This window comes from Salvelinus sp. IW2-2015, unplaced genomic scaffold, assembly GCF_002910315.2.
Source record: "Salvelinus sp. IW2-2015 unplaced genomic scaffold, ASM291031v2 Un_scaffold511, whole genome shotgun sequence".
Classification (NCBI taxonomy): Eukaryota; Metazoa; Chordata; class Actinopteri; order Salmoniformes; family Salmonidae; genus Salvelinus; species Salvelinus sp. IW2-2015.
This window is the reverse complement of record NW_019942565.1, coordinates 197,608-225,484: the sequence shown is the minus strand read 5'-3', so window position 1 is coordinate 225,484 and position 27,877 is coordinate 197,608. Positions and strand designations below refer to the sequence as shown.

At 41.6% G+C, this 27,877-nt stretch overlaps 1 protein-coding gene across 2 annotated transcripts; it reads right to left on the bottom strand.

Moving 5' to 3' along the window:
* Positions 1-405: 405 nt before the first annotated feature.
* LOC112068420 (integrin beta-1) lies at positions 406-27,877 on the bottom strand. Of its 2 annotated transcripts, XM_024135581.2 has the most exons (16): positions 27,563-27,877; positions 12,662-12,728; positions 12,103-12,188; positions 10,744-10,966; positions 10,234-10,404; positions 9,687-9,925; positions 7,564-7,719; positions 7,147-7,332; positions 6,818-6,958; positions 6,365-6,567; positions 5,901-6,139; positions 5,386-5,608; positions 3,529-3,764; positions 3,036-3,202; positions 1,785-1,868; positions 999-1,049 (listed from the first exon to the last, which is right to left on the bottom strand). In XM_024135581.2, exons 2-15 carry the CDS (start codon positions 12,726-12,728, stop codon positions 1,791-1,793), a joined length of 2,415 nt encoding a protein of 804 aa, XP_023991349.1. In that variant the 5' UTR covers positions 27,563-27,877; the 3' UTR covers positions 999-1,049; positions 1,785-1,790. The 2 variants fall into 2 exon arrangements, with proteins under 2 accessions (XP_023991351.1, XP_023991349.1); XM_024135583.2 differs by lacking the exon at positions 1,785-1,868 and having other exon boundaries at positions 406-1,049.

Below are 27,877 nucleotides of genomic sequence, written 5' to 3'. Positions count from 1 at the left end.
TTAAAAACAGTGTGGAGATTGTGTTCTTACAACTAAGTGGGATGTTTGAAATTCTACAAAGATCTGAATGACGTCACTCCCTTAACACTGATCTTTATAACTGAAATGTAGTCACCATTATTCAATGGAAGAGTTTGATTAAACCATCTAAATTAGAAGATAATTATTTGACAGTAAAAAAAGAAAAAAACACGCTGAGGATACAGGTCAAGTAATAAACCATTCAGAACCCCATTCAGAACTCAATTTCTGTAACTGAAGCAAGACACTTAAAATAAGGCATATTGCTTGCAAACAAGCTAGTGAGTTCTGTAATATTTGGCATCGCTATTAATTAAGTTCAATAGGGACCTGAGTTCTTTAAAACTAAACAATTTAAACCTGGAGCCCATAATACTACCAATGTACATTAATGTCATTTTATTTATAAAGATTTACAAATATCATGACAATATCTTTAAAAAATAAACATTTAAATTGATTGTTCAGGTTGAAGAATAAATTGATTAACATTTGCTTCCAGCCTTTGCTTCGAGCCCTTTTCTGTGACTAAAATATGGCTTTACACAGAATTTCCTACAAACTGTACACATTACAATTTACTGCTGTCCTAATGGCCAGCTATCGCTACGTATCTTGTCCCATATCGACATCCAATTTCACCCTCAAAAACAGAAAGAATGGCTCCACGGTTCTATGAAAGGCACAACCACACCTTCAATGACCTTGCCAGTCCTGTGGCAAAAATAAAATCAGTTTAAAAACATTCCGCCAAGTTCCACAAAAAAGTAAAAACCCAAGTTTATACATACTGTACAATTTTTCAATTCAAACGATGCATAGAAAAAAAGTTAGTAAAACATACTGAAATAGTGGCAAAATGCACTGCTATTATTTGGTGACTACAAAAACAAACCGTGAACATAAACCCCCCCCAAATATTATTTTGCATACAGTGTTGTAATGACAGAGAGGATGCTCCATCATTTGCCCTCGTATTTTGGATTGACAACAGTTGTTACAGCACTCTTGTAGATGGGATTCTCACCCTGCAAAAGACAAGTAAAAAGAGAGTGAGAAAAAAGAGTAATCATGGATACATTGTCTTTGTCCCAAATGGCAGCCTATTCCCTATTTTTTTACGTTAACCTTTTATTTAACTACACACACACATATATATATACACACACATGTATATATATATATATTGCACTACTTTTGACCAGGGCCCATAGGTGCCATTTGGAATGTAGTCCAAAAAGAGAATCATTCGGTTAGAACCACTTCACATATCACATTGTTTGGTTAAAATTAATTCCTGGACAATACGATTTTCAACATTTCAATAGGGACTTGCGAACAAAGCAGTCACCTGTCCTATAATCTAGCATGTTAATGGCACACACAACAACATGCAGTTAAATACATGTCAAACCTTAACCCATTTAAAATAAGGCAGCGTGAATTGGATAGATGTTGGTGAGCTATAGAACACCGTAGTTTAAAAAAAAAAATATCCCGTTTTATTAAGGGATTCATTTCTTAGACAAATGTGTTCTTCAGGTTGCCTCAGACAGTACCAGAAACTTTAAACTCGCTACTGAAATGAGAAAACGGTTATTTTACAGCTTTTGCTTTTAAGAAGTTGAATCTGTTTTTTTCTTAAGAATGAAAATATATCAGTGAAAAAGGGCGAAGAAAAGATGCAAAACTTAATCACAAAACACTTCAAGGGGAAAGTAAAGTACATGCAGGAAAAGGGAAAAGAGATAGGCAATACAAACGTAGACTTATAAGACCACGCCTTTACGCCCATAGCTTGGATTCTGGAACTTATTTATAGGGCTCTTGTATATAGGATTCTCTTGCTATGGTCAACAACGAGACAGACAGGGGTCAGAGAAAAGAAGAACAAGAAACAGCATGAAAAGAAAGTAAGCAGTAAAAGATGACAGGATGGAGGGAGTAATGGTTGAGGGACAAAGAAAGCAGAAAAGGTTTACCAACTAGGGGTCTAACCATCATTCAGAATACAAACATATCCAACCCCAATGGTTTAGCAATAGCCATGCTCTTGAGAATGAGGTTAAGTCCCAAATAGCACCCTATTCCATTTATAGTGCACTACCACTACTTTTGACCAGTACCACTATTTTTGACCAGGGCCCACGGGGGCTCTCGTCAAAGGTAGTGCACTATTTAGGTAATATGGAGCCATTTGGGACTTGACCATAGGCTATATTCTCTCTCAGCTGTGCACTTTCTCAGCACACAAGTGCTCTGTCATTCTACTATAAACATGAAATACTGTTGCTATGACTTTCAGAGCACACTGAGCAGCTGGATTGAGCTTTCTTCTGTTGGTGACCAAGCGCACCCTCTCCCTCAGCTTCATTGCCTATTATGGGCATGAAGTACTGATGAGTGGACAGATAGTGGCAGCACTCCTAACCTAGCCAGCAAAATGCCCATGGAGGAAAGGCCACTCCCTCAGTGAATGAAGTCTGTCTCAGGGTGAGCAGCGTGACAGAGCCAGGTTTCTGTGCTGCCATTGTTGGCACAAAACAAGAGATGTAGACAAAGAGATAACCAAGGCACAAATATAACGGTTGGTTTTCGCACAGATAACCAAGACAATGAAGTGCATCTCTTGAGATAGGCGTAAAAGGAATGCTGGATGAATGAGCTCTGAAATCACAAGCAGTCAGCTATATATATGTATATACACACACACACACGTTAATTTTAGGACAGAAAGTCATCTCACATTTCAAGAGTAGACCAGGGGCCGTATGCATCTAGTGTCTCTGAATAGGTGTGCTGATCTAGAGTCAGGCCCCCCTGTCCATGCAATCTTATTCATTGTGATCTAAAGGCAAAACTGATCCTAAATCAGCACACCTACTCAGAGACACTTTATGAATGCAACCCCAGATATCTGAACAGTGAAAAGAAAGCAAATCACCGCTAATATAAAAGTTAATATTCTTATTTGAAAGCCGGCTGTGCTGGTGTGATCCAACAGGATGCCTTACCGTGTCCCATTTGGCGTTCATCTTCTCCTTCTCGAACTTGGCGAACTCTCTGCGGTCGTGGATGATCATGAGCAGCTTCCAGATGAGCAGTAGGGCCAGGCCGATGAGAACAATGCCCGCCACCACGCCAGCCACGATGGGGATGATGTCAGGGCCCGCTGGGCACTCTATAGCACACATGGCAACATTATGCATTTACAGTTAATCATATACAATGGACTATGTACTTGTGTTTTGAAAGGCGTACGCCAAATAAAATGTATAATTATAGGCCTACACTTTGGCTCTATCCCAAATGGCACCCTATTGCCTTCGTAGTGTACTAGTGCACTGTAGTGCACTACTTTTGACAAGAGATTATAAGGGCCCTGGTCATTAGGGACACGGGCTGTAAAATGCCATACAGACATGAAGTCATTAGGGCAGGCTATTCCTAAAATGGATGATCAAAGATATTTGCTCCTCAGTGGTGCAGCACCAGCCATCCACTCACCCAGAGTCTCGACCACGTAGACCTCCCTCATTGTGTCGTTCCTAACGGCGTAGGTGTAGTAGAACCAGCAGTCGTTGGCGTCCCTCTCCTTACAGTGGGATAGGGGGTAGGACTGGTCGGCTGGCTGGGGCAGCTTGTCCCGATCCTTCACTCTGATCAGGTTGAAATAGCTGCAGTCCCTCTGACACGTGTCCTTCTTCTCTCCAGTCTCAAAGGCCCGGCACTGAACACACTCCCTTTTAGAGCGAGGACAACAACATGGTCAGGCTATGGCCACACAGATAGGTATTAAGACGAGTAAAAACAGATTTATCATTCTTTTTTTCTTTCTTACAAAATCCTCTTAAACAAGTTTTCCCCAGGTTATACAAAAGGCACATTCGGAAAGTATTCAGATCCCTTGACTTTTTCCACATTGTTGGCCTTACTCTAAAATGTATGGCCATAAATCTACAAACACACACAATACCCAATAATGACAAAGGTATTTTTTATTTTAATTTCTGCTGATTTGTGTAATATGATTTTTWAAAAAGCAGTGAAACCTTTTGCAGTGATTACATCTTAGTCTTCTTGGGTATGACGCTACAGCTTGGCACATCTGTATTTGGGGAGTTTGTCCCATTCTGCTCTGCAGATCCTCTCAAGTTCTGTCAGGTTGAAAGTGGAGCGTCGCTGCACAGATATTTTCAGGTCTCTCAGTCAATCGGGTTCAAGTCTGGGTTCTGGCTGGGCCACTCAAGGACATTTAGAGACTTGTCCCGAAGCCACTCCTGCTTTGTCTTGGCTGTATGCTTAGGGTCGTTGACCTGTTTGAAGGTGAACCTTCGCCCCAGTCTGAGGTCTTCAGCACTCTGGAACAGGTTTTCATTAAGGACCTCTGTACATCTTTTCCTCGATCCTGACTAGTCTCCCAGTCCKTGCTGCTGAAAAACATCCCCATAGCATGATGCTGCCATTACCATCCTTCACCGTAGGGATGGTGCCAGGTTTCCTCCAGACGTGACATTTGGCATTCAGGCCAAAGAGTTCAATCTTGGTTTCATCAGACCAGAGAATCTTGTTTCTCGTGGTCAGAGTCTAGGTGCCTTTTGGCAAACTCGAAGTGGACTGTCATGTGCCTTTTACTGAGAAGTGACTTCTGTCTGGCCACTACCATAAAGGCCTGATTGGTGGAGTGCTGCAGAGATGGTTGTCCTTCTGTAACGTTCTCCCATCTCCACAGAGGAACTCGGGTTCTTGGTCACCTCCCTGACCAAGGCCCTTCTGCCCCAAGAGCCTTGGTGGTTCCAAACGTCTTCCAATTAAGAATGATGGAGGCCACTGTGTTCTTGGGGACCTTCAATGCTGCAGAAATGTTTTGGTACCTGTCCCCAGATCTGTGCATTGACACAATCCTGTCTCGGAGCTCTACGGACAATTCCTTCGACTTCAAGGCTTGGTTTTTGCTCTGACATTCACTGTCAACGGTGGGACATTATATAGACAGGTGTGTGCCTTTCCAAATCATGTCCAATCAATTGAATTGACCACAGGTGGACTCCAATGAAGTTGTAGAAACAGGATGCACCGGAGCTCAATTTCAAGTATCCTAGCAAAGGGACTGAATACTTATGTAAATAAGCTATTTCTAAAAACCTGTTTTTGCTTTGTCATTATGGTGTATTGTGTGTAGATTGATGAGGAATTATTTTTATTTAATCAATTTTAGAATAAGGCTGTAATGTAACAAATTGTGGAAAAAGTCAAATGAATACTTTTCAAAGACACTGTACAAATCCACAACTCCCTGTCAGCATTGTGGGTGAGATAAAGAGACGATGTTATCTATGGTTAACACCCTGAACGGGGACTCACTTGTGCTCAGCGCAGACTCCGGGGCAGGTGGGGCAGATCTCACAGGTGGGGCCCTGGAACTTGGGGTTGGTGCATTTGCAGACGCCACACTCGCAGGTGCCCCGGCCATTACATATCTGCTTATTGGCTGCCAGGCAGGTGGAGGTGTCCAGGGAACAGTCGCAGGCGCTGCCCGTGTAGTTGGCATCGCAGATACACACCCTGCACTCACAACGCCCATGTCCTAGTAGAGGGGAGGAGAAAATAAGAGATTGAATCTATGCTGGGCCTACACAACGCAGCCATCCATTTTGAAGAATCATCCAATCTAAAACATTTTCTTTCAGTAGGCCATGGCTGAGGAAATAGGTGGAGAAAATGGAGGATCCATGATATGCTGTACATTTTAAAAACACGTTCTTTCAGTAGTTTATTCTATTGATGTTACAGTATGCAGCAGTGTTGAATGAATACAATATGTCTACGAAAACTTGCATACATCTAGTCAAACCAAGAGGGCCAGCCACAGGTCCTACCTCCACATAGTTTGTTGTTTGAGCGGTCACAGTTGAAGTTGTCACACTCGCAGAATTTCCCGCTGTACCGTTCCTCGGGGTTCTCCCTCTTCTTACACTCACAAGTTCCACACACACAGTCTCCGTTGTTGCTGCAGATGTCTGTACCGTTGTCCTTCCGACAGTTACCGTCCAGGTCGTCTGTCCTCACCTCGTCTGTGCTGCACTCACACAGTCTGCCGATACGTCCTTCGTTGCACCTGAGCCAAAGCAAGATCGTATTCATTAGTGCACATGGAAGCAAAAAATGTCACTGCGGAAAACAAAAACAAGCATTTCTTATTGGATAAGTTAACGTAGTCCCTTTTGGTCCTTTTTCTTCCATTTGGATCCTAGTGAATATGACCTGTATAGTTTCAGAAGAACATTATGGTAATTCACACCTGAAAATCAGATCCCAAACCAGTGTTTTATGTTGTGCCTACCTGCAGGCTCCACACTCAAAGGTCCCGTTGCCATTGTGGCAGATCTTGCTGAGAGGTTCTCCGCCTTTGGAACATTCACATTCGCAGATGAAGTTGAGGACGATCTCCACATCCTCATTGAAACCCAGCGGCTTGATCCTAATGGTCTCTGACTTGCCTTGAGATGGACACTTCTGGGACTCGATGGTAATGTCAAAGGACACCTAGGAGATAGGATGATAGAAGGCATTAGTAAACTCCTGGAGACTGGTCTTGAGAAAGACCTCTGAGCTGAAACGTTGAGTAAAGGTCAAATATATTCCCTCTCGTTTTCCCAAAAGTAAACTCCTAAAATGTCTTGGATGGTTTACACATTTTTTTTATAGATGTATTACATTGACAAATGTAAATTCTCCACCCCTATTTCAATAGAGACCAGACCAACAAGGAAAGGCAGCGCTCGCTCTCACTTACCTCGTCTCCAATGGAGATGTTAGAGCATTTTCTTCCGTTCTCTCCCGTACCAACCACGCCATTCTTGCAGATGGACTTGTATTTTATGGACACACCTTCAGGCACCTTGTTGTTCTCCAGAATGACTTCAGATGAAAGAGACTACCAAACACAGAGAATGTTAACCAAATGTGTCAATATAAAAACTGGTAAAAAGTAGTACACTATTTGGGAATAGGGTGCCTTTGGGGACAGATCCCAGGTATTGATTTTCTGCACAGTAACTATTAGCTTCATATCAAAGCCATTCCAAGTCAAAGCTGGTGTCAAAGCGTGGGGGTTAAACTCACATTGTAAGAATCGATAATGAGCTTGATGACGTTGCTGGAGTTGGAGGACAGGGTTCCTACTGCAGACTTGGGGATGAGGTTCTTCAGTTCCTTGTAAACAGGCTGGAATTCCTCAGTAACTGCAAAAATGGTCTGAATGTTGTTGTCGCTCAGTTTCTGGACCAAATGGGCAATGGAGGGATAGTCCTGTTAATTGAAAAGAAATACAAGATGAAAATGTCAAAACAAACATCCAACGATCCATACCACGGACACATGAGCCAGTCATACAGCATGTTATACCATATATGATAAGCTTATTGTCCGTTCACATGGAAATTCATTTAGTGAGGTCAGCACACAGAATAAGCACACTATAGTGCAACAAATGCAATACAAAATGTCTGGAAGGTATAGAGTATACAGAGAAACACATACGTAGTAATGGCTCATGGTGTACATGTTGTTTTCCAGATGACACTTCCCATCGTTGGGCAGAACGATGCCGCCCAGTTTGCCGTCTCCAGCAAAGTGGAACCCAGCGTCAGTGGAGAACACCAGCAGGCGAGTGACGTTCCTCCAGCCAATGGCATCCTGCAGGGGGAGGGACAGAAACAAATACAACCAATTAGAGCTCTCGAAAAATACATTCTCCAAAATATATCAAAATTCTTTGTTGCAATGCTTTGCACTAGTGCTAAACCAATTTAGTCGACTGGTCGATTGTTTGGTCGACCAAGATTTTTTTAGTCGGGCAGTAGCAAAAAATATATATATAAACAAATCATGGTGTATAAGACACCTGTCTGATGGACTGATCCATTGGTATTTGGCATTTTATTAGGATCCCCATTAGCTGTTGCAAAAGCAGCAGCTACTCTTCCTGGGATCCACATGAAACATAATACAGAACATCATTAGACAAGAACAGCTCAGGGACAGAACTACATACATTTTTAAAAAGGCACACGTAGCCTACATATCAATGCACACACAAACTATCTAGGTCAAATAGGGAGAGGCGTTGTGCTGTGAGGTGTTGCTTTATCTGTTTTTTGAAACCAGGTTTGCTGTTTATTTGAGCAATATGAGATGGAAGGAAGTTCCATGCAATAAGGGCTCTATATAATACTGTACGTTTTCTTGAATTTGTTCTGGATTTGGGGACTATGAAAAGACCCCTGGTGGCATGTCTGGTGGGATAAGTGTGTAAGCTGACTATGCAAACAATTTGGGATTTTCAACACATTAACATTTCTTATAAAAATAAGAAGTGATGCAGTCTCCTCAACTCTTAGCCAAGAGAGACTGGCATGCATAGTATTTATAAGCCCTCTGATTACAAATAAGAGCTAAATGTGCAGCTCTGTTCTGGGCCAGCTGCAGCTTAACTAGGTCTTTCCTTGCAGCACTGGACCACACAACTGGACAATAATCAAGATTAGACTAAACTAGAGCCTGCAGAACTTGCTTTTTGGAGTGTGGTGGCCGTGGGGATGGCACAGTCCATCGGTGTAAGACATTTGCTACTGAAATTGTATATGGTGCAAAATAATATTTTATAACAAATGCGCTTTCTCCCGCGTTTGATAGTGGTCGCTGTCCGCGGTTCTGAAACACAGTGCACTGTTAAATTGACGCCTTTTCCTAGACCATGTTCCAATGAGAATATTGGCAAAGTTAACCAGCATATTGGTGTGGAGAACAATGCGGGGGAGACAGCAGCGGAGTTAGGAGACGAAAACAGCCCTTGCCTTAATTGTCTTAAGAAAATTGAGGAGAGGGAACCAACTTAATTAGGTCTATAAATCAATAGCCTCTGTTTAATGTGCCTGGCTCTATAAATCATCATATCTACAGAAATAAGACCGATCCTGATTCTGTTGCCTGTGTGATTAATAGCCTACTGATTCCGTGTGCACCAAGCCTCAGGCAACCACAACATGTCAGATAAAAAGTACACAAATTCAGGTGTTTTTAATCTTTGTTATGCTGTAATAAAGGCTTTACACTTGTTTTCCATTAGACCAGCCTCTCTGGTATTATTTATAATTTGTTTCGTGTTGTTTACACTGTTCTAAATTGTCAGAATTTGTATTTCTAATAATGACCCTCATTTTCCTTGATCTTCTTTCTATTATTATAATAATAAGTAATGCCGTTATCATTAGTAGGCTTAGTATAGTATCCTTGTATAACCAACATTGAGCTGTAGGCCTAAGAGCACATCATGTTTAGTCTTACTTAGGCCTATATTTCAATACTTACATAGACCTCTGTATCACTCAATAATGTATTAGTTCATGTTATCACAGCATGGAGTCATTCARGATTTGAATAATTAAAATTAAATGAATACATTTCTGTACTTCTGGGCTGGTATAAAGAGTCTTCTATTAGAAGTGCTGATCTAGGATCAGGTCCCCCCCTGTCCACGTAATCTTATTTAACTTGATCGGTAGTACTACTGATTGATCCTAGAGCAGTAGTACTACTCTGCGCTTTATGAATACAGGCCCTTAATGGAGACTAGCACACTTAGCCCAGGCCAGGTCACTCACCCCACAGACGGCCACCTGCATGATGGCATCGAAGCCTCCCTCAGGGGAGTCCAGGTTTCCAGAGATCTGCTGCTTGCTGACCAGGCTGTTGAACTGCTGCCCATTCTCGGTCAACTTGAGCACGTTCTTATAGCTGAAGGGGCTGGTACAGTTCTCATTGCCCGTGCAGGGGTTCAACAGCCTGGCTGGGGTGGTGCTGATGTAGGGCATCACAGTCTTCTCCACAAATGAGCCGAAACCTGGTTAGGAAAACAGTCAAGGTTTAGAAAGAGCTGGCAGAGGCAGAAATGGGTAGCATCTGGCTGTAGCTAAGGAGGAAGGACAGGAGTCGGGAAACCAAGATCTAACATCCAAAGACAGGCTAGCGGCAGGGGGAGGCAGGAGAGAAACATTGAGGAGTGGTGTTCCCCGGCTGATAACCCTGTAGCTGGCCTACAGACAGGCAGAGATGCCCAGCAAGTAACTACCTATCTGTATAAAGAAGACCTTTTATAGACGGTCGAAGAGTTGTTTTAATTTGAACGTTTTAAAGTTGAATGGGTCTTACCTATCCTGAAGTCTGACGTGATCTCCTGCATCTCACGCATCAGGTCAGTCCCGAGGTTCTTGACGTTCTCCAAATCGTCTTTCATGGAGAAGGAGAGGTCCATTAAGTAGTAGAGGTCGATGGGGTAGTCCTCTGCCCGCTTGAACTTCAGCTTAAACGTCTGGGCCTCACCTGCATGGTGGAAATAGAATAGAATGGAACAGATTCAGAGAACATGATGACTTCAATATTCCGGACGATACAAACAGCAACAGGATTCTGACTGACAATTTAAATATAGCCATCAATGACTGCATGTTAATGGAAAGTTCAAGAAATATTTAATATTCTAGCATGTCCTGCTACATGGCCGGCCAGGTCAGGAGTCAGGGCCGGTATTCACAAAACCTCTTATTAGAGTAGGAGTGCTGATCTAGGATCAGTTCCTCCATGTCCATCTAATCTTATTCATTATGACCTACAAGATAACTCCAGACCTGTGCTGATATAGGATCAGATTTAAGTCTTTACCGGATCGGAGGTTGAGGCTGAGTTTCTGGGGCTGGATCTGAGTGATCTGGTCAGGCTTCAGCTTCTCAGCCACGTCCTTCTTGCGGTTGGTGACGGGCTTGTCCTTGTCGATGGAGATACTGCCCCGGGGGTTCTCGATCTTGGCCTTACTGCAGCCCTTCGTGATCAGGGACTTCAGCTCATCACAGCGGGCTGACTTAGACTCCCCCTGCTTCAGGAAGTCCTGCACAAAGAAAGAAAACAAAACACGTCGTCATTAGAGATGACAAATAACCCAAACTTTATTTATTTATTGACTTTTCACAATAGTTATCATAGATACAGAAGTACACGGTATGCCTGTCAAGACTGGRCCTTGACTAGAAGTGCCCTGGAGGTTTGGATTTGAATGAGTTCTGTCCTCTAGCTATTTAACGTTACCCTGCATGTGCAAGCTATCTGAACGAACACCTTTCTGCATCCCTAATGGCACCCTATATAGTACACTACTTTTGACCATGGCCCATAGGACTCTGGTCTAAAGTAGTGCACTATGTAGGGAATAGGGTGCCCTATATAGTACACTACTTTTGACCATGGCCCATAGGACTCTGGTCTAAAGTAGTGCACTATGTAGGGAATAGGGTGAATTTGGGACACAAAAAATAGGCCATTCTCCATCAGGAACAGAAAAAGTTTAGATTGGATGCACATGATTTCTCACAAGGCACTGCAGTGGTTTGCCATAGACAATGTGCCAAGTCTGAATAAAAATAGTACTATGTCTGGCGTCATTCTTAAAATGGGTATTTTTCTGAATCAAACCATTACACATTTTATAATGGGAATTATTGCTGAATATATGTCAGTTTTTGCTTCTGTTTCATCAGTGTTGAACAAGGTACCTGACATTTGGTGTTGCTCATTGAGATTGGTAAACAGGTCGACTGCACTAAGTTCTTCAGCAGCCTGCACTGTTGACCTTTGATGAACAGGCATGCATCCCACATGGCACCCTATTCCCTATATAGTGCACTACATTTGACAAGGCCCCATAAGGCTCAGGTCAAAAGTAGTGCACTAATAGGGTGCCATTTGGGACACAACCCCAGACAAGATCTGACAGGAAGCGTCGGGGTGAGTTATGTTCTGCAACGTGACTCACGACGGCTCTGCATTACAATACTCTGAGTTGCCTGCACCCCCCCCCCCCAACCATTTCACAGCAAGCTCTCTAACTGGTATTGGAATGATATCCCTGCCATTGTTAACCTCTAAATACAAACACTGTTGCGGTAACTCCTTCTAGTTCGATAAGTCGAAACATTCTGCCCCTGTGAGCGTGTGCACTCAAACAACTTCATCAAAAGACACACTTACAGCATCTGTACACCATCCACATTTCTCTGCGACCTGGATGCATTCCCCACATGATTGTGCATTCGCCTTGATGCAATCACTGCCCTCTGAAAGGAAGAAGTAATACTTTGTAAGAAACAGCCACAACTATTCGCCAAGAGGCAGCACTCAGAAAGTTTGCGTCATAAACGGCACCTGATTTACCATCTAGTGCACTACTATGGTCAAAAAAGTAGTGCACTACATTGTAAATAGGGTTCATTTGGGATGCAGAATGTTGTAATTTGGGATGCAGAAATGCTGCCCCTCTAGCTGGCTCAACATGCTATTTCATTTCTTCCAATTTATTCCATTGAAAGCCATGCTGCTGAAGCCAGGCAGCTGTAGACTATTTTTTGAATACACAACATCCTCCCATTAGGACAACCGGTCTCCTCAAACCATAATGCAATCCTAAAATTAACTGCCACACTATCGTGATCTGAAGAATATGCATTAAAGAGCAACAAAGTCAAAAGAGCAGACAAAACAGCAAGATGTAGAACATTGTGTGCCTTGTGTGTGACTCAAATGACCTTACCTTGCTGTGCACTGCAGAAACATAGGATTCCTAATAATGTTGCTATAGAAAGTAGCTTCAGATCCATCTGAAAGGAGACAAAACAGACAGTGGATTAATTCAATCTACTGGACATGGATTGAGTGAAGCACATATCATATTCTAAAAGCAAGAAGCCACAAAGGGCTGTAACGGAAAACATATCGCAATATAGGTATAAAAAGACTCCTTGGTTTTAAAAACCTGCTGTATGTAAAACATTGTGTGCTATAGCTTGGAAAATAAATATATCTGGATGACAACATAATGTTTGTTTTCCTAAAGAAGTTAAATATGCTTTGTGTTTTGTTTCCTTGCCAAGATACTAAACAAGTATCGCGATACTGGCATCTTCCCAGCCCTACAAAAGGACCTCTTTATAAGTTGCAGTGTAGAATATGCATGTCAGTGGTTATGAAGCTGTGGTAAAGCATTTAATGGAGGGTTTTAAGTGTGAGCACGTGCTGCACAGTGAGAACATCTAGATACGTMTCCTGTATGTGACCAAATCTAACTTTTGGTTAAGCCTATATCATGAGGGTGTTTGGAGAAGTGTGCAATGCATTCAGCACAACACGAACAAAGCTAGTTCCTTTCATGTAGGGATAGATGGCTGCTGTTAAAGCACGCCGAAGGTAGTCAGGGACGGGAATACCTAGTCCGGTCATCTTCAGATAAGGACCTACACACCCCAGAGAAACACAGAGGACAGGAGTCAAAGTCCTTGCTTTAAGTGTGTTCATCAGCACTTGAAGGAAGACATTGTTCGAGCTGCTGCAGCTTAATCACGTTTAACATAAATAGGAAACTAATGCAGGACTCAGAACACTACCAACAACTACAACCATTGTCACTGAACAGAAAACCCAACAAAAAATTATTATGGAGAAGAAAAAAWAAAWAAATCATCAGCTGAATTCTTTATCATTTTTGTGACAACACCTTGGAGACATGGTGGCCAACATTCATATTGGGCTAACCCCTATACAGAGAAGATGTGGGGCCTTATTCATAAGCATTGCCTAAATTTCACAGTAAATATCTGCGTGCGCCATTTAAAAAAAAAAAAAAACTGCACACAAACAAAAATAGAGATTTCTAAACTTGGTGCACGCCATACATGCGCATGTTTCCTGTTGTAAATCAGACCCGCCCTGAAACTGTGCGAGTGTTATAACGAGCATTAAAAAACTATTTTGTGGCGTCAGTAACGCCCTTATTTGCTGTATACTTTGGAAGTATTCGAATTAGGCAGAGGCAGTTTGCCAAAGGTAATAGCAATAACGAACTTGATCAAATGTCTTTGGAGGTGATGGCAGAATGTTAAACATTTGCTGTAGGCCTAGACTTGACAAAACGTTTATGAAAGACAACTGCAAATAGCTGTGGACCTGTAAAAAGACCGTTTGAATTTAATAGGGCCTAATGTTTATCATTAACTTTTTCTCCAACCTATGCTGCGCTGRGAATTCTGAAACAATGTCTACTCACAGTGGTAGCCATGCACACTTCAATATAAAATATCAACTGTCTGTTCACCTGTATGCTATATTAACCACACTTCTTTTCTGATGCATAGAGCTAAATACTTCAAATAGTGTATCTAATAGGGCCAAATAAATGAGAGATGCGCATGGTGATTTGTTGTAGACTATGATTACTTTGGGAATATGAACCCATCGTGGTCAGAAAAGGCGAAGAAGTTATTCTGCAATGGTTATGAAAATATTGTGTGTAAAAATGCAATAGTCTACTCGATAAATTAGAAATTACAATATTCAGACTTAAGCTACAGAYGTAACCTACAACCGTCMGTTCCACGTTAATAAACTGCGCCATTTTTGTCATAATACCCGATATATTCCTTGCCAAAAAACCCGATACCGATATGWAAAATTCTTGTGGCCTTTCAAGCATTCTAGTACAGTTAAATAGTTCACACACACACACAGCGGTCTAAGGCACTGCATCTCAGTGCAAGAGGAGTCACTACAGTCCCAGGTTCGAATCCAGGCTGTATCACATCCGGCCGTGATTGGGAGTCCCATAGGGCAGCGCACAATTTGCCCAGCGCCATCTGGGCCGTCATTGTAAATAAGAATTTGTTCTTAACCTGTCTAGTTAAATAAAGGTCTCACATACACACTAGAGGTCGACCAATTAAAATCGGCATGGCCGATTAATTAGGGCCGATTTCAAGTTTTCATAACAATCGGTAATCGGCATTATTGGACACCGATCATGGCCGATTACATTGCACTCCACGAGGAGACTGCGTGGCAGGCTGACTACCTGATAGGCGAGTGCAGCCAGGAGCCAAGGGAAGGTGCTAGCCGGCATTTAACGTATCTTATAAAAAACAACCAATCTTAACATAATCACTAGTTAAACTAGTAATATCATCAACCATGTGTAGTTATCTAGCTTGTCCTGCGTTGCATATAATCGATGCGGTGCCTGTTAATTTATCATTGAATCATAGCCTACTTCGCCAAACGGTTAGTTAACAAGCGTATTCGCGAAAAAAGCACTGTCGTMGCACCAATGTGTACCTAACCATAAACATCAACGCCTTTCTTAAAATCGATACACAAGTATATATTTATTAAACCTGCATATTTAGTTAATATTGCCTGCTAACATGAATTTCTTTTGACTGGGGAAATTGTGTCACTTCTCTTGCGTTCTGTGCAACAGAGTCACGCTATATGCAGCAGTTTGGGCCGCCTGGCTCGTTGCAAACTGTGTGAAGACCAACGTCGCCAAACGGGGAATGACTTAACGCGCATTTGAGAAAAAAGCATAATCGTTGCACGAATGTACCTAACCATAAACATCAATGCCTTTCTCAAAATCAATACACAGAAGTATATTTTTTTAACCCTGCATATTTAGTTAAAAGAAATCCAGGTTAGCAGGCAATATTAAACTAGGGAAATTGTGTCACTTCCCTATCAACTCCCAAGATTAGGCTGGTGTAACCGATGTGAAATTGCTAGCTAGTTAGCGGGGTGCGTGCTGATAGCGTTTCAATCGGTGACGTCACTCGCTCTGAGACCTTGAAGTAGTTGTTCCCCTTGCTCTGTAAGGCTTTTGTGGAGCAATGGCTGTTGTCGATGTGTTCCTGGTTCGAGCCCAGGTAGGGGCGAGGAGAGGGACGGAAGCTATAGTGTTACACTGGCAATACTAAAGTGCCTATAAGAACATCCAATAGTCAAAGGTATATGAAAAACAAATCGTAWAGAGAGAATTAGTCCTATAATTCCTATAATAACTACAACCTAAAARTTCTTACCTGGGAATATTGAAGACRCATGTTAAAAGGAACCACCAGCTTTCATATGTTCTCATGTTCTGAGCAAGGAACTTAAACGTTAGCTTTTTTTACATGGCACATATTGTACTTTTACTTCTTCTCCAACACTTTGTTTTTGCATTATTTAAACCAAATTGAACACGTTTCATTATATATTTGAGGCTAAAATGATTTTATTGACATATTATATTAAGTTGAAATAAAAGTGTTCATTCAGTATTGTTGTAATTGTCATTATTACAAATACATTCTTTTTTAAAGATCGGCCGATTAATCGGTATCGGCTTTTTTTGGTCCTCCAATAATCGGTATCGCGTTGAAAAATCATAAAATCGGTCGACCTCTAACACTCACCAAAAAGTTATTTTAGGGCATTAACGCATGTCCCCATTACCAGTAAAACATAATCAAAACCTATTTCTTACACTTACTTGCTGTGCTGTTTCATTCTCAACCAGGATTTCTATGGAACGCCCTTTGGGTTGTTGCGTGTCAAAAAAGATACGTCAAATAACACTATTTGACGTGTCAAATAACACAACATCTGTTTCAGTAGCTATAGTTAGCTAACTATATCGCTAGGTGTCATCTAAAATGACCCTAATTTATAAGACAGTTCATATTTGATTAATGGTGGTCTAACCCATCTACGTGAAGCTAGCCACAATAGGGATTAGCCACAATAGTGGACCCTGCGGGTTAGCCTTCAAAATAAAAGTACTGCATAATTCTACTATTTGTATTCATTTGCGACACTGTCAATGACATACTTTTACTTAGAAGGCAAACCGCAAATTCCACTATTGTGCCTAATCTTTATTGTGGCTAGCTTCACAACACATAACRCGGTCCCGGTCGAGCCTCACTAGCCAGATGAAGCTAGCTGGCTGCTTATAACGTTASCTTTGGGCAACAGGGTTAAGTAGCTGGCTAGCTATTTATTTTCATGGACTGAAGTTCAATTTCAATAGGCGAAGAACAAGTGGCAACCTAGCTAATACTRACTCACAAGGATTCCCAAATCATTGCTAAGAATAATGAAAATGACTGCAGTTTCTACTGGACATTTTTTTCAGGCTGGTTGTATTGGTGCTAGCTAGGTACCAAGCTAAAGCTAGCTACCCCAGAAGTTGAAGCCGAACAAATTATGCTTTATTACCAACGCGGTATTGTAAACACATCGTTTGTGGCCAGTGTTTGCTTGTTTGCAGACTCTTTGTACAGCTTTGAGAGTGCTACTGTATCTTTTTTGACACGCAAAGACCCAAACGGCGTTCCATAGTATGTATGTCGTGAAGCTAATAGCAGTGACGCTATTACTGTGTAACTCCGGTAGGGCAACATCTGAAAAATAGCGCACTTGGTAGTGTGTACCGGTGCTCGACCAGACAGCAAAAGTCAACATCACCCACGACAGAGAACGGTTGATTGTCAAGGGCAATGAATCCCATTATCTTGGCTTTAATGGATTTCGCCTTTGAATTGTCTCGCTGAAATTGTCTTACTCTTTGACTGCTCGATCCACACAGCAGACAATGTGTGTGCTAGGTTAGGAATGCTGTGTTGCACTTGTAGAGCAACATTTTACGTGSCGTTATTACGTCATGTACCTACGTTATATAGGAACGCACGGTAGCTTTGACATCGGTTTTTAATGTCTGCGTTAAACTAGACATCGGCTGATACCGATGTTGGCATTTTTAGCTAATATCGGCCGATTCCGATATATCGTGCATCCCTAAATGCAATACTTCAACCACTAGAAACTGTGTGTACGCATGGTCTCAAGTTTGTAGGAAGGTGGGCACATTTTCATGTCAAGTTCAGTTTTTATAAATGACAACTTTGCATGAAATCATGCGTGTACACACAGTTTATAAAATGAGGCACCAGGATCCCAAATGGCACCCTATATAGTGCCCTACTTTTGACCAGGCCCCATAGGACTATAGTCAAAAGTATTGCACTATATAGCGAATAGGGTGGCATTTGGAACACATTTCTTGACAAGACCACTGCTTCCTAACACAGAGCAGAGAATGGAGAGGTGTGAGTCTTCTACTCCCATATATGGTCCGGCAGCTACATGCCTCCCCAAAGTCCCCCTCCTCCTCCTCCTCCTCCTCCTCGCTTGCTCTCCCAGTGACACATTTCCTCTGACGGCCTGGATCCTGCCCAGTTCTCTTCTCACTTATGAAGTCAGCCCCTTCTCTCTCTCTCTCTCATGTTCTCTCCCTCTCTCAGCCCGGTAAAAGACACAAAGAATGACGGAGAGAGTCCGCCTTGCCAACAATACTTGGTTAAAGAGTCAGAGAGCAGAAATAGCCTTATTGGGTATCTTATACTGTAGCATTACCCACTTCACAAATATCACTGAAATATCTATCTCAAAAGTACACCCAGTACTGTATTTCTTTTTTTGACAAGATGATCAGCTTGGGCAGTATCTGAGGGAGTTGTGTCTCTGGAACAGATTCCACATGTAGTTGTAGACAAGAATGCACAAACTACCTCAGACATTTGCGTARGTGAACACAGCCTAGCCTACAGTGCCTTCAGAAAATATTCAGACCCCTCGACTTTTTCCACATTGTTACATTACAGCCTTATTCTAAAATTGATTCAATCGTTTTRCCCCCCTCAATCTACACAAAATACCCCATAATGACAAGGCAAAAACCATTTTTAGAAAATGTTGCTAATTTATATATAAAAATATATATTTAAAAAAACTTAACTATCTATTTACATACACTACTGTTCAAAAGTTTGGGGTCACATAGAAATGTCCTTGTTTTTGAAAGAAAAGCAATTTTTTTGTCCATTAAAATAACATCAAATTGATCAGAAATACAGTGTAGACATTGTTAATGATGTAAATGACTATTGTAGCTGGAAACGGCAGATTTTTTATGTAATCTCTACATAGGCTGCCTGGAAATCTTCTGTCACAAATGATTTTAGCAGTCACACCAAGATGTGAAAAGGTATAAAAAGGTACAAGAGGAGCCCATCTAGACATAGCCTACATCTACAGAGAGACACCAGGGTCATATTCACTAGTAGACACTAAACGGAAGAAAATGGACTGAAACATGGAAGGACWACCTGAACTTGTCCAATAAGAAACTCACATTTTCGTTTGTTGTGCATTAGTTACGAGTACGATCCAGTTGAACATGATACAACACAAATAGCAGCAATCTAACCATCCACCCCAACATTCCTGGACCGGATCTTTGTTTACAGCTCAGGGTATCATCCTCTACAGAGCACCAAATTGTAGGGGGTTGACTGATCTAGGCGACATCCCAAACGGCACCCTATTCCCTATATAGTGCACTACTTTTGGCCAGGGCCAATGTTTCAAAACTGTTACTTTTTCTCTCAGCTCCTTGGAGAAATTAGTATAATTGCAGGAAATTGGCTTAAATTCAAAAAACAATATGTACCTACGCCACCAAGATGGGGCCACTAAAATCCAGCCATCACATGGGCTGACTACGCCCTTCGCAATGCCCCCTGCCACACCCAGCAGCTAAGCCCCCTTTTTATCCAGAAAAAACATTGGTAGCCTAGGCTAAAGGCATCAGCATTGGTCAGTTTGGCTGGCACATAGCCGAACTCTGCTAGGGTGAACCGAACGAGCGTGCTTGCATACTCCCTTAAAAAGACCTTCACTTGAAAAAACAAGAAAGCGGCAATAGTACGTTTGTCCATTGTGAGACGCCGTAGCCACTATAAACTTCCTCAAAATAGTCAGAATTAATATAAGATAACTCAAGAAATCTGTCATTCATTTTGACGTTTTTGCAGAGGAGATCTTAGTCGTGCAATTTTACATCTAACTAACATGTTTGAACTATTTTTCAATTAAAAAATGTGCTTGAAAATGAGTCGTCTCTGGTTGAATGACAGACTGTTGAAGAATCCCTACTGTTGACCAATTATCGACAAAGGAGCGTAGACTTCGGCTACCGACTTCYGCTTGCCTCCATGTGTGCCCGGACAGCCGAAACACCCAAACCAATGTGCAAAAAGAACACGTCACAAAATGTCATAATATATGCACAAACTCTTCTGAACTGTTTTGGCATGGAAGCATGCGGACGCCTTAAAATCGACACCGGATTMCCTAACATGGAAGAACTGGTACTGTGAAACCTGACTAACACAGCTAAAAGAGACAATTCTGCCAATTGAGCATCATTTTCCGGCATTTTGTGTGTGAGTGTGTGRGTCTAAACCACCTGGATGTCAGTTAAGTTTGAGAGGGAATTTAATCTAGGCCCAAGAGTCACCAGATGTCTTTGGCTACATCAAAATACACACAATCGAACAGTATCCAATCTGATTTGTAAAACTGCATCCAGAGCCTACTTTCTAAGGGTGTGCAGCTGGTCTGCTGTGGTGGTAAGCCTTTCCCAGGGTGCATCCCAAATGTCACCCTATTCCATATATASTGCACAACTTTTGAACAGGACCTATAGGGCTCCGGTTCGAAAGTAGTGCATGCAGCCCCAGTCAACGGTCAGGAAAATCCATTCTCTTAGCATGGGAAACCATGACTCATCTTGGCTGAGGACTAGATCATGGGAAAGGGAATATCCATTTTCTAAAAGCAGTATATCAGTCATGGGATACAATCAGTGATCTGTGTAGGGATGAAATAACCCAGGTCTACTTTAAGAGATGACAACAGGGGGAAATGTGATGAGACTCTTTGCTCAAACTACTGTACAAACCTCAAGGGATTTCAGGGATTTTAAGGTGACGTTTCTGAATCTGTTGCGTTGCAACTGAACAGAGGCTGTCTGTCATGGCATGTTTAAGAGGATAATATTTATATTGGTGTGAATAAACTCTGGCGAATCATGGCTTTGTATGGTCAGGTTCAACAGAGAGAGAGAGAGAGAGCAGTCTAACTGTTGCAGTCGGCAGAACTATCCTTCAGCCCCCACCCCACGCATATATTTTTTTGTCCTGGTACTACACAGCTGATTCAAATAACCAACTCTTCAAGCTTTGATTATTTGAATCAGCTGTGTAGTACTAGGGCAAATACCAAAACGTGCACACAGGGGGGGGCACCAGGACTTAGTTTGGTAAACTCGGCTTTAGGCTACTGACTGTCAGTGAAAAATAGAAGGTCTACTGAAGACCTAAGGCCATTTAGCAGACACTCTTATCCAGAGCYACTTAGACTGAACTGAGGTAGGGAAGACAACCACATCTCAGTCACTGCAATGCAAACCGAACTCAAGAAATAACTACATTATATTACCACAGTCTACCACTGACCAAACAAATTGTTTTCTATAGGTCTTAAAGGGTACCTAGGGAGAACACTAGAGGTAACCCAATCCCCTAAACCGTTGTTACAGTCTGCTGCCGGTCATTGGATGCAGACAGGTCATATTGAAGACAGGGTGGTTTAATCTACAGCCTGGCTGAAAGAAGCATGCCTTGGGGGCAGAAATATTATCTCGCTCTGTGGTGTAAATTCATCAAACGTTCCATTGCAGACACATCTAGTTGCCCTGTGAAGAGAATCTGTCCCTTATGCATGTAAGCCTAAAGGCTCCACCCACTCACCAGCCTTGGGAGTGACATTCTTGACATTCCTATGCAAAACAGACAGTAGAAAATGAGTGAGAATATCTCCATAAAACTCTTTCCTACTGCTTACTTGACTGGGTCACTGTCAGAGTCTGCTGAGTTATGTGTAAGAATGGCCTGGTTTTGAATCTAAAAACAGTCTGTAGGMTTCCAGCATAATGGACGCATCATGGAAGCTTCAGGCACACACACGCAGGTTGCCACGTGTGTACTTGACTCAATGCAGAATGTGTCAACATCTCTGCTAGTCTGCTGTACAAAAGTCGACAAACTGCCTGCACTCCAAAATTGTATAGAGACATGTAATTGTTTAGACAAAGTTATTTGCATTATGGATGCTAAAGTAAAGAAAATGCATAGGTTAAGATGTATGTCAATACCTCACCAATATATGCAAGATTGAGCAAACATCAAACCTAGAACTAATGTTTGCTCAAGGGGCCGCTAAAAAAGGGAGCATATTGCAGTCATTTGTAATGATTAACACAATCCTGTTTAGAGAGGGGGAGACAGTACAAGACCTAACACCTATCCACTGAGTCAGTTGGTTGTGTTTATGGAAGGTTTCATCTTGTTGCTAAGTGGTCGCTAAACTAGCTATGAACTGTTTGAGCTGCATCCGGTGATATAGAAAGAGACAGACCACACCAGTACGGTGCATGCATCTCAGCCTCACTCACCTCGCTGGTTAACCACATGAAACCACAATTGTCGACAGACCACTTTTGGCTGCACACAAATAGGGACGGGTACAAAATAAGCACATTTCTATGGTACTCCTTATGTCGATTAACGTGTAAAATACATTTGCGCGTGCATTTGAATCAATATATTATCAACACATTCAATGAGTGAATGGTGGGGTATGAATGATAACCCCACAAAATATGTTTGCATTGTTTGTTCTAGGTTAGCGGTCTGGTTGTCCCTCAATAAGGTGAACAGACACCCAACCCCCACTCTCCTTGTCAACTCCCACCTGCTGGCGTAGGTCACAGTTCTCTCACCACCCCCCGCCCCTTCTTCTCTCTTTCTCACCCTCTGTGCATTAGCTCTCATAGCAGCAAATTAATACATTTCATTGAAGCTGCAGRATGTAACTTTTTGGGTGACCTGACCAAATGCACATAGAAATCTGAGTTATAGATCTGTCAATGTCATCAAAAGCAAGCATAAGAAGCGGCAGATGTGTTCTATGGGTGCTATMTCTATGCMTTCCGTGCTTCAGTTCCGATTTTAATACACCAGCTTCAAACAGCTGAAATTACAACATTTTTGGTKATTGAAAATATATTTCACAGCTGTTTAGATGGTATAATGATTCTCTACACTTTGCATTGCTTGTTTTGTCACAAATTGAATTTAAGCAAACTATTAGAATTTTKGCAACCAGGAAAAGGCTGAGTTATTTTTGCATATTGCACCTTTAATTCAACTGCTGTGTATGCTGCTCTCCCTTAACAGCACTGTGTGGATGGATCAGGTAGAYCATTGGGTTGTACAAGGGAATACTGAGGAAACACAACCTAAACTGAGGAATTCCMGCATAATCCAATGAATTTTTTGATGTTGTGTTTTCACAGGGGGCGTCTACAAGCCAGTAGCCTACTCAATGGTGTGAACAAGAGCTGCCTTCTTGACATGATCTGAGCCATAATGTATCTAGCGTCTCAGAGTAGGAGTGCTGATCAGGGACCAGCCCTCCGTCCATGAAAGCTATTCATTGTGATCWAAAAGACAAAACTGATCCTAGATCATCACTCTTACTCTGAGACACTCGATAGTGTCTCAACAATTATAATATATTTTATTTAACCTTTGTTTAACTAGGCAAGTCAGTTAAGAACAAATTKTTATTTACAATGACAGCCTAGGAACAGTGGGTTAACTGCCTTGTTCAGGGGCAGAACGACAGATTTATACCTTGTCCACTCGGGGATTCGATTTAGCAATCTTTCGGTTAGTGGCCCAACGCTCTAACCGCTAGGCTACCTGCCACCTAAATATATTACCTACAACAAACATGTGTAACTCCTCTCAGAAAAAGAGGTGGGGGTGGGTCTTCATCGTGATCTCAGATCGTACCCAGAGAACACATTCCAACTTAGTCATGTTCCAGAACACATAACAGTTAAAAACACATAAAATGACCAATGCAAACTTCCCCCATGAGGGGTCTAGGGCTAGGCCTATTCGTTTTAGTCGACACTGCCAGGCTTGAGGGGTCTACTCATTTGAGCCTGCAATGTGACTCATATCTGACTAGCAAGCCTGAACAACATGCCGTTGAATCAGTCGGACAACTCAGGGGGTCGTATGTATCAAGAATCTCACAATAGGTGTGCTGACTTAAGATCAGTCTAGAATTTTAAAATCTCAATGAATAACAATGGACAGGGGGAGCTGATCCTAGCACTCCTACTCTAAGACMTTTGACCCCATGACAGATCAGTCATATAGCCTACTACAGTATGATATTATTCAGACACTCCTAGTCTAGCGTCCCAAATGGTACCCTACTCCCTTATAGTGCACTACTTTTGACCAGAGACCATATTGCACTACTTTTTAAGTAGTGTACTATTGAGGGAATAGGGTGCCAGTTGGGACACAAACCTAGCCCGATGCTATTGTTGCTGTTGAAGGGATCGTTTGGGAATTTGGCAATGAAGGATGAATTTCTTTCCCKGAATCAGATTAACACTTGGATACCATTTTTATGACTGAGTTCAGTTTGAATTAAGTTGCCAACTAGCATTAGCGCAATGACTGGAAGTCTATGGGAACAGCTAGAATGCCAGCTGTTCCTGTAGACTTCCAGCCAATGCGCTAATGCTAGTTAGCATTGGTTTACAAAACTACCTCTACYTCCAGTATGAACAAAGTTAGTCAGAAAAATGGTAGCGTAGCACCCCGTATTATGGGTATATTCAACAGCGTTTAAGAAATATATTACCTTCAACAGTGTTATCTTGTGATCAAGTCATCAATGTTTTGTGATTTGTGTTGTAAAAAAGTTAGCTAACGAGTTAGCAAATAGCATGTTTGACATTTCAGTGTAAATACTACTACMGTTAACTTTTTGATAAGKAGTTTAGCAAAAAAAATATGTRCCGTATTATCGGCATACGGTCCCTTACTATTTTGTTAAATTACAAGATATATCCGTTTCGTTTTGTTKAAAAAAAGAGACCAACCTCATCTCCAAAGTGTTTACTAGATAGTTGACTAGCCTTCCGGTAAAAAAAATGGCTTGCCTGTCAACTTTTCATTGCGTAGCCCGGTGCGCCCTCCTGTAGCCTCTTAAAAATGGTTCTTCGCCAACATCTTATTCAGTGTTGTAACCAAATAAAAGTCTCATTATTTGTTTTACAGATTAATCTTATGTTTTGAGAAAGTAGATAACAGTTTAATACTAACATAAATGAGAATGAATAATTTAGGTAAAAGGTTGGATATTAAATGATGTATGGTCTGTCGCACAGCCTAATTTTACAATATACAGCATGTCCCACAAAAATGTGTATATATAACTTTTTTTTTTAACTCTCAAAACCTAACTTAACTTACATAAACMGTGGTCAGCTAGCTTGAAGGGTGTCTTTAGTCGCAAAAAGTACCATTACTTTCCAMGCCATTTAAATGTTGAGCTCGAGGTGATTTAATCCTCCAACCTCTAGAGAGTGTCCGATGTTGGGGGTGTCCGATGTTGGGGGAAAATTAGCTAACAATGAGTTTCTGACTTAAGTAGATAAAGGGCGTTAATGCAAAAATCCTTAACTATCCCTTTAAGTCCTAACAACGTAACTAACAGAAGGCAATGTATGAACATATGACTAAGTCACTTTGGATAAAGCTTCCGCTAAATGGCATATATTGTATTATATAGGGAAGGGAAGTGACTCATTGGGTCAGCCCAACACCACTTCTACCCTGTGGTCTGTGTGCTATTATGAAGCATCTGAAGTGACTCTGAGCCTATGTAATTACCACTGTGTGTGTGTGTGTGTGTGTGCGTGCAGGCGCAAGATAAAACGCAAGAGGGGGGTTCACTCCTTGATTCCTGCCCTTGAGACAGTAATGCTGTCATTAAACGTTCTAGGTCTATGATATCAGACAGAATCTCCTAATCAAAGACTCATTTCACCCCAATTAAACTGACTAAGGCCATTAAAAGAAAACACTTTAATCCTTAAAATAAGAAGTTGACAAGAATGGCTCAGTCAGACAGCAAATTGAAATTTGGATTGGTGTCAATGCTTAAGGCGCCTGCATGCTTCCTATCCGAAACGGTTCGGAACAATTAGTGCAAATATTCTGATGACATTTTGTAGCATTTTTGTTCGTTTTGGTCTTCGGCACGGGGTTTTTCGGCTGTTCGTGAACACGCATTTTTTTTTCTTGAGGCAAGCCGAAAGTCTGTTCCCGAAGTCTATGCCCCTTCGTTGGTGATTGGTCAACAACAGGAATTCTTCAATCAAGTGTTTGTTGTCATTCAAGAGATTAATAATTTTGATGCAAATGTTTTCACTTGAGAAATAGTTATATATAAAATTGCGTGACTAAGATCGTAGACTAAAAACGTAAACTCAAGAAATATGTAATTACATATCTTATATTAATTCTGACTATTTTGAAGAAGTGTGTACTTGCTACAGTGTCTCAAGATGGACAAACGGTACCATTGACACCCTTTTCTCATTTGTCAAGCTAAGGTCTTCTAAGGGAGTATGCGAGCACACTCGTTTGGTTCACCTAAGGCGCCAGCCGAACCGAAGCATGCGGAAGACTTTACACAGCTTAACAAATCATTCTGAGCTTTCGCCTTCTTTGCTGAAGAACGCAGCCTCTGGCTACACTGTTCTTACAGGAAGTGATTATAAAGGCAGGACCTATCTTGCCAGTCTCAATGCACACAGTCAACTTAACTACATTATGAGTGTAGTACACATGACCTAAATGGCACCCTATTCCTTATGTAGTCCTCTACTACCCCATAGGCCTTGGCCAAAAGTAATACACTGAATAGGGAATAGAATTACATTTGAAACATGACAAAATACTAGCTAACCACTCACAACACACCTCTGGATTGAATCAATGCTAAATGGTGAACCACAGTTTACACACACACAGGTATTTTTTGTTGAAACTGACTGAGTTACCATTTGAAGACATACATCCGATTCTCTATATCAAAGGCTGCTGTGAGACACTCCCAAATAAAAGTATAGTTATTTGATACAAACTACCGTTTAAGCATATGTGCAATGACATTAGAAATATACAGTACACAGGCTACCACATATTGATTGACATGGTCCATTTTAGACTAACGTTACCCCAGGGAGAGACACTCGATGGCCAAGAGCCCAGGCCTTCCAACCAATCCCCTTTGGACAATGGAGGCAACAATGTTACAATGTTGTCTGTAACAACTCTTGACACGATATATATCCACTCAAAAAACGTTGAGTTACATCATGGCATAGGGGGCTACATTTTATAGTAGACTAACGTAAAATGTCAGCTTCAAATTTCAACTATGGTAGGAAGGAAGGCCTGCTCTGATATCTTGTCTTCTACATTCCCTCCAGACAGTGGACGACAATGGGGGACAAACAAATTCAATGCCTACCAACCAAAATGCGTCAAAATGTAATGACAAAGGCCTAAAACTGAACAATGTAGTAATTTACCTTGGCAGGCTACAGATAAACACAAAAAAATGCCGATGTAAGCCAATTTGATACGAGTGAATTCACATAGCCATTCGGTTTTTCGTCGCCCCATCCGGCCGCCGATATCCCCACCCAAAGTTCCCCAACTCATTCCTCATCATACCCTTTGTCGAATCCCTTGAACATTTCAGTAGCCTATACAATCTTGGCATAGCCTAACCAGATATGCTGGACAATCATTTGAGAAAATAAAGTATAGAATCTTACCTTGACTCGTGTTTTTGTCTTTGTTTATAATTTCAGAGCAGCATTTACTGAGAAWAAAAGTATCCCGTGCGCTTTTTCGAGAGAAAAAAACTGTTATTCACGGAAGGAAATACCGCAAAGTGTCAGCGATGTGCCTTATCCGTTTAAAATTATGCTTGCCCCGTTCAAAATACAAAAAAGTCGAGGAAAAGCAGGATGTAAATTATTTTACTAGGGGCAGCTAGCCCGAACACGTTACAATAGATCCTCAGTCTAGGGCGAAATATTTTRTCCTTCAAAAAAGTGGACGACGATTTACAGTCATTTCTTCTTATC

Excerpts from the sequence above, each read along its gene's own strand:
- LOC112068420 (XM_024135581.2), bottom strand. The coding sequence starts at position 12,728 with ATGGATCTGAAGCTACTTTCTATAGCAACATTATTAGGAATCCTATGT. Across the intron at positions 7,333-7,563 it reads ACACCATGAGCCATTACTAC|GACTATCCCTCCATTGCCCA; the intron begins GTATGTGTTTCT and ends TTCAATTAACAG. Across the intron at positions 5,609-5,900 it reads AAACAACAAACTATGTGGAG|GACATGGGCGTTGTGAGTGC; the intron begins GTAGGACCTGTG and ends CCCCTCTACTAG.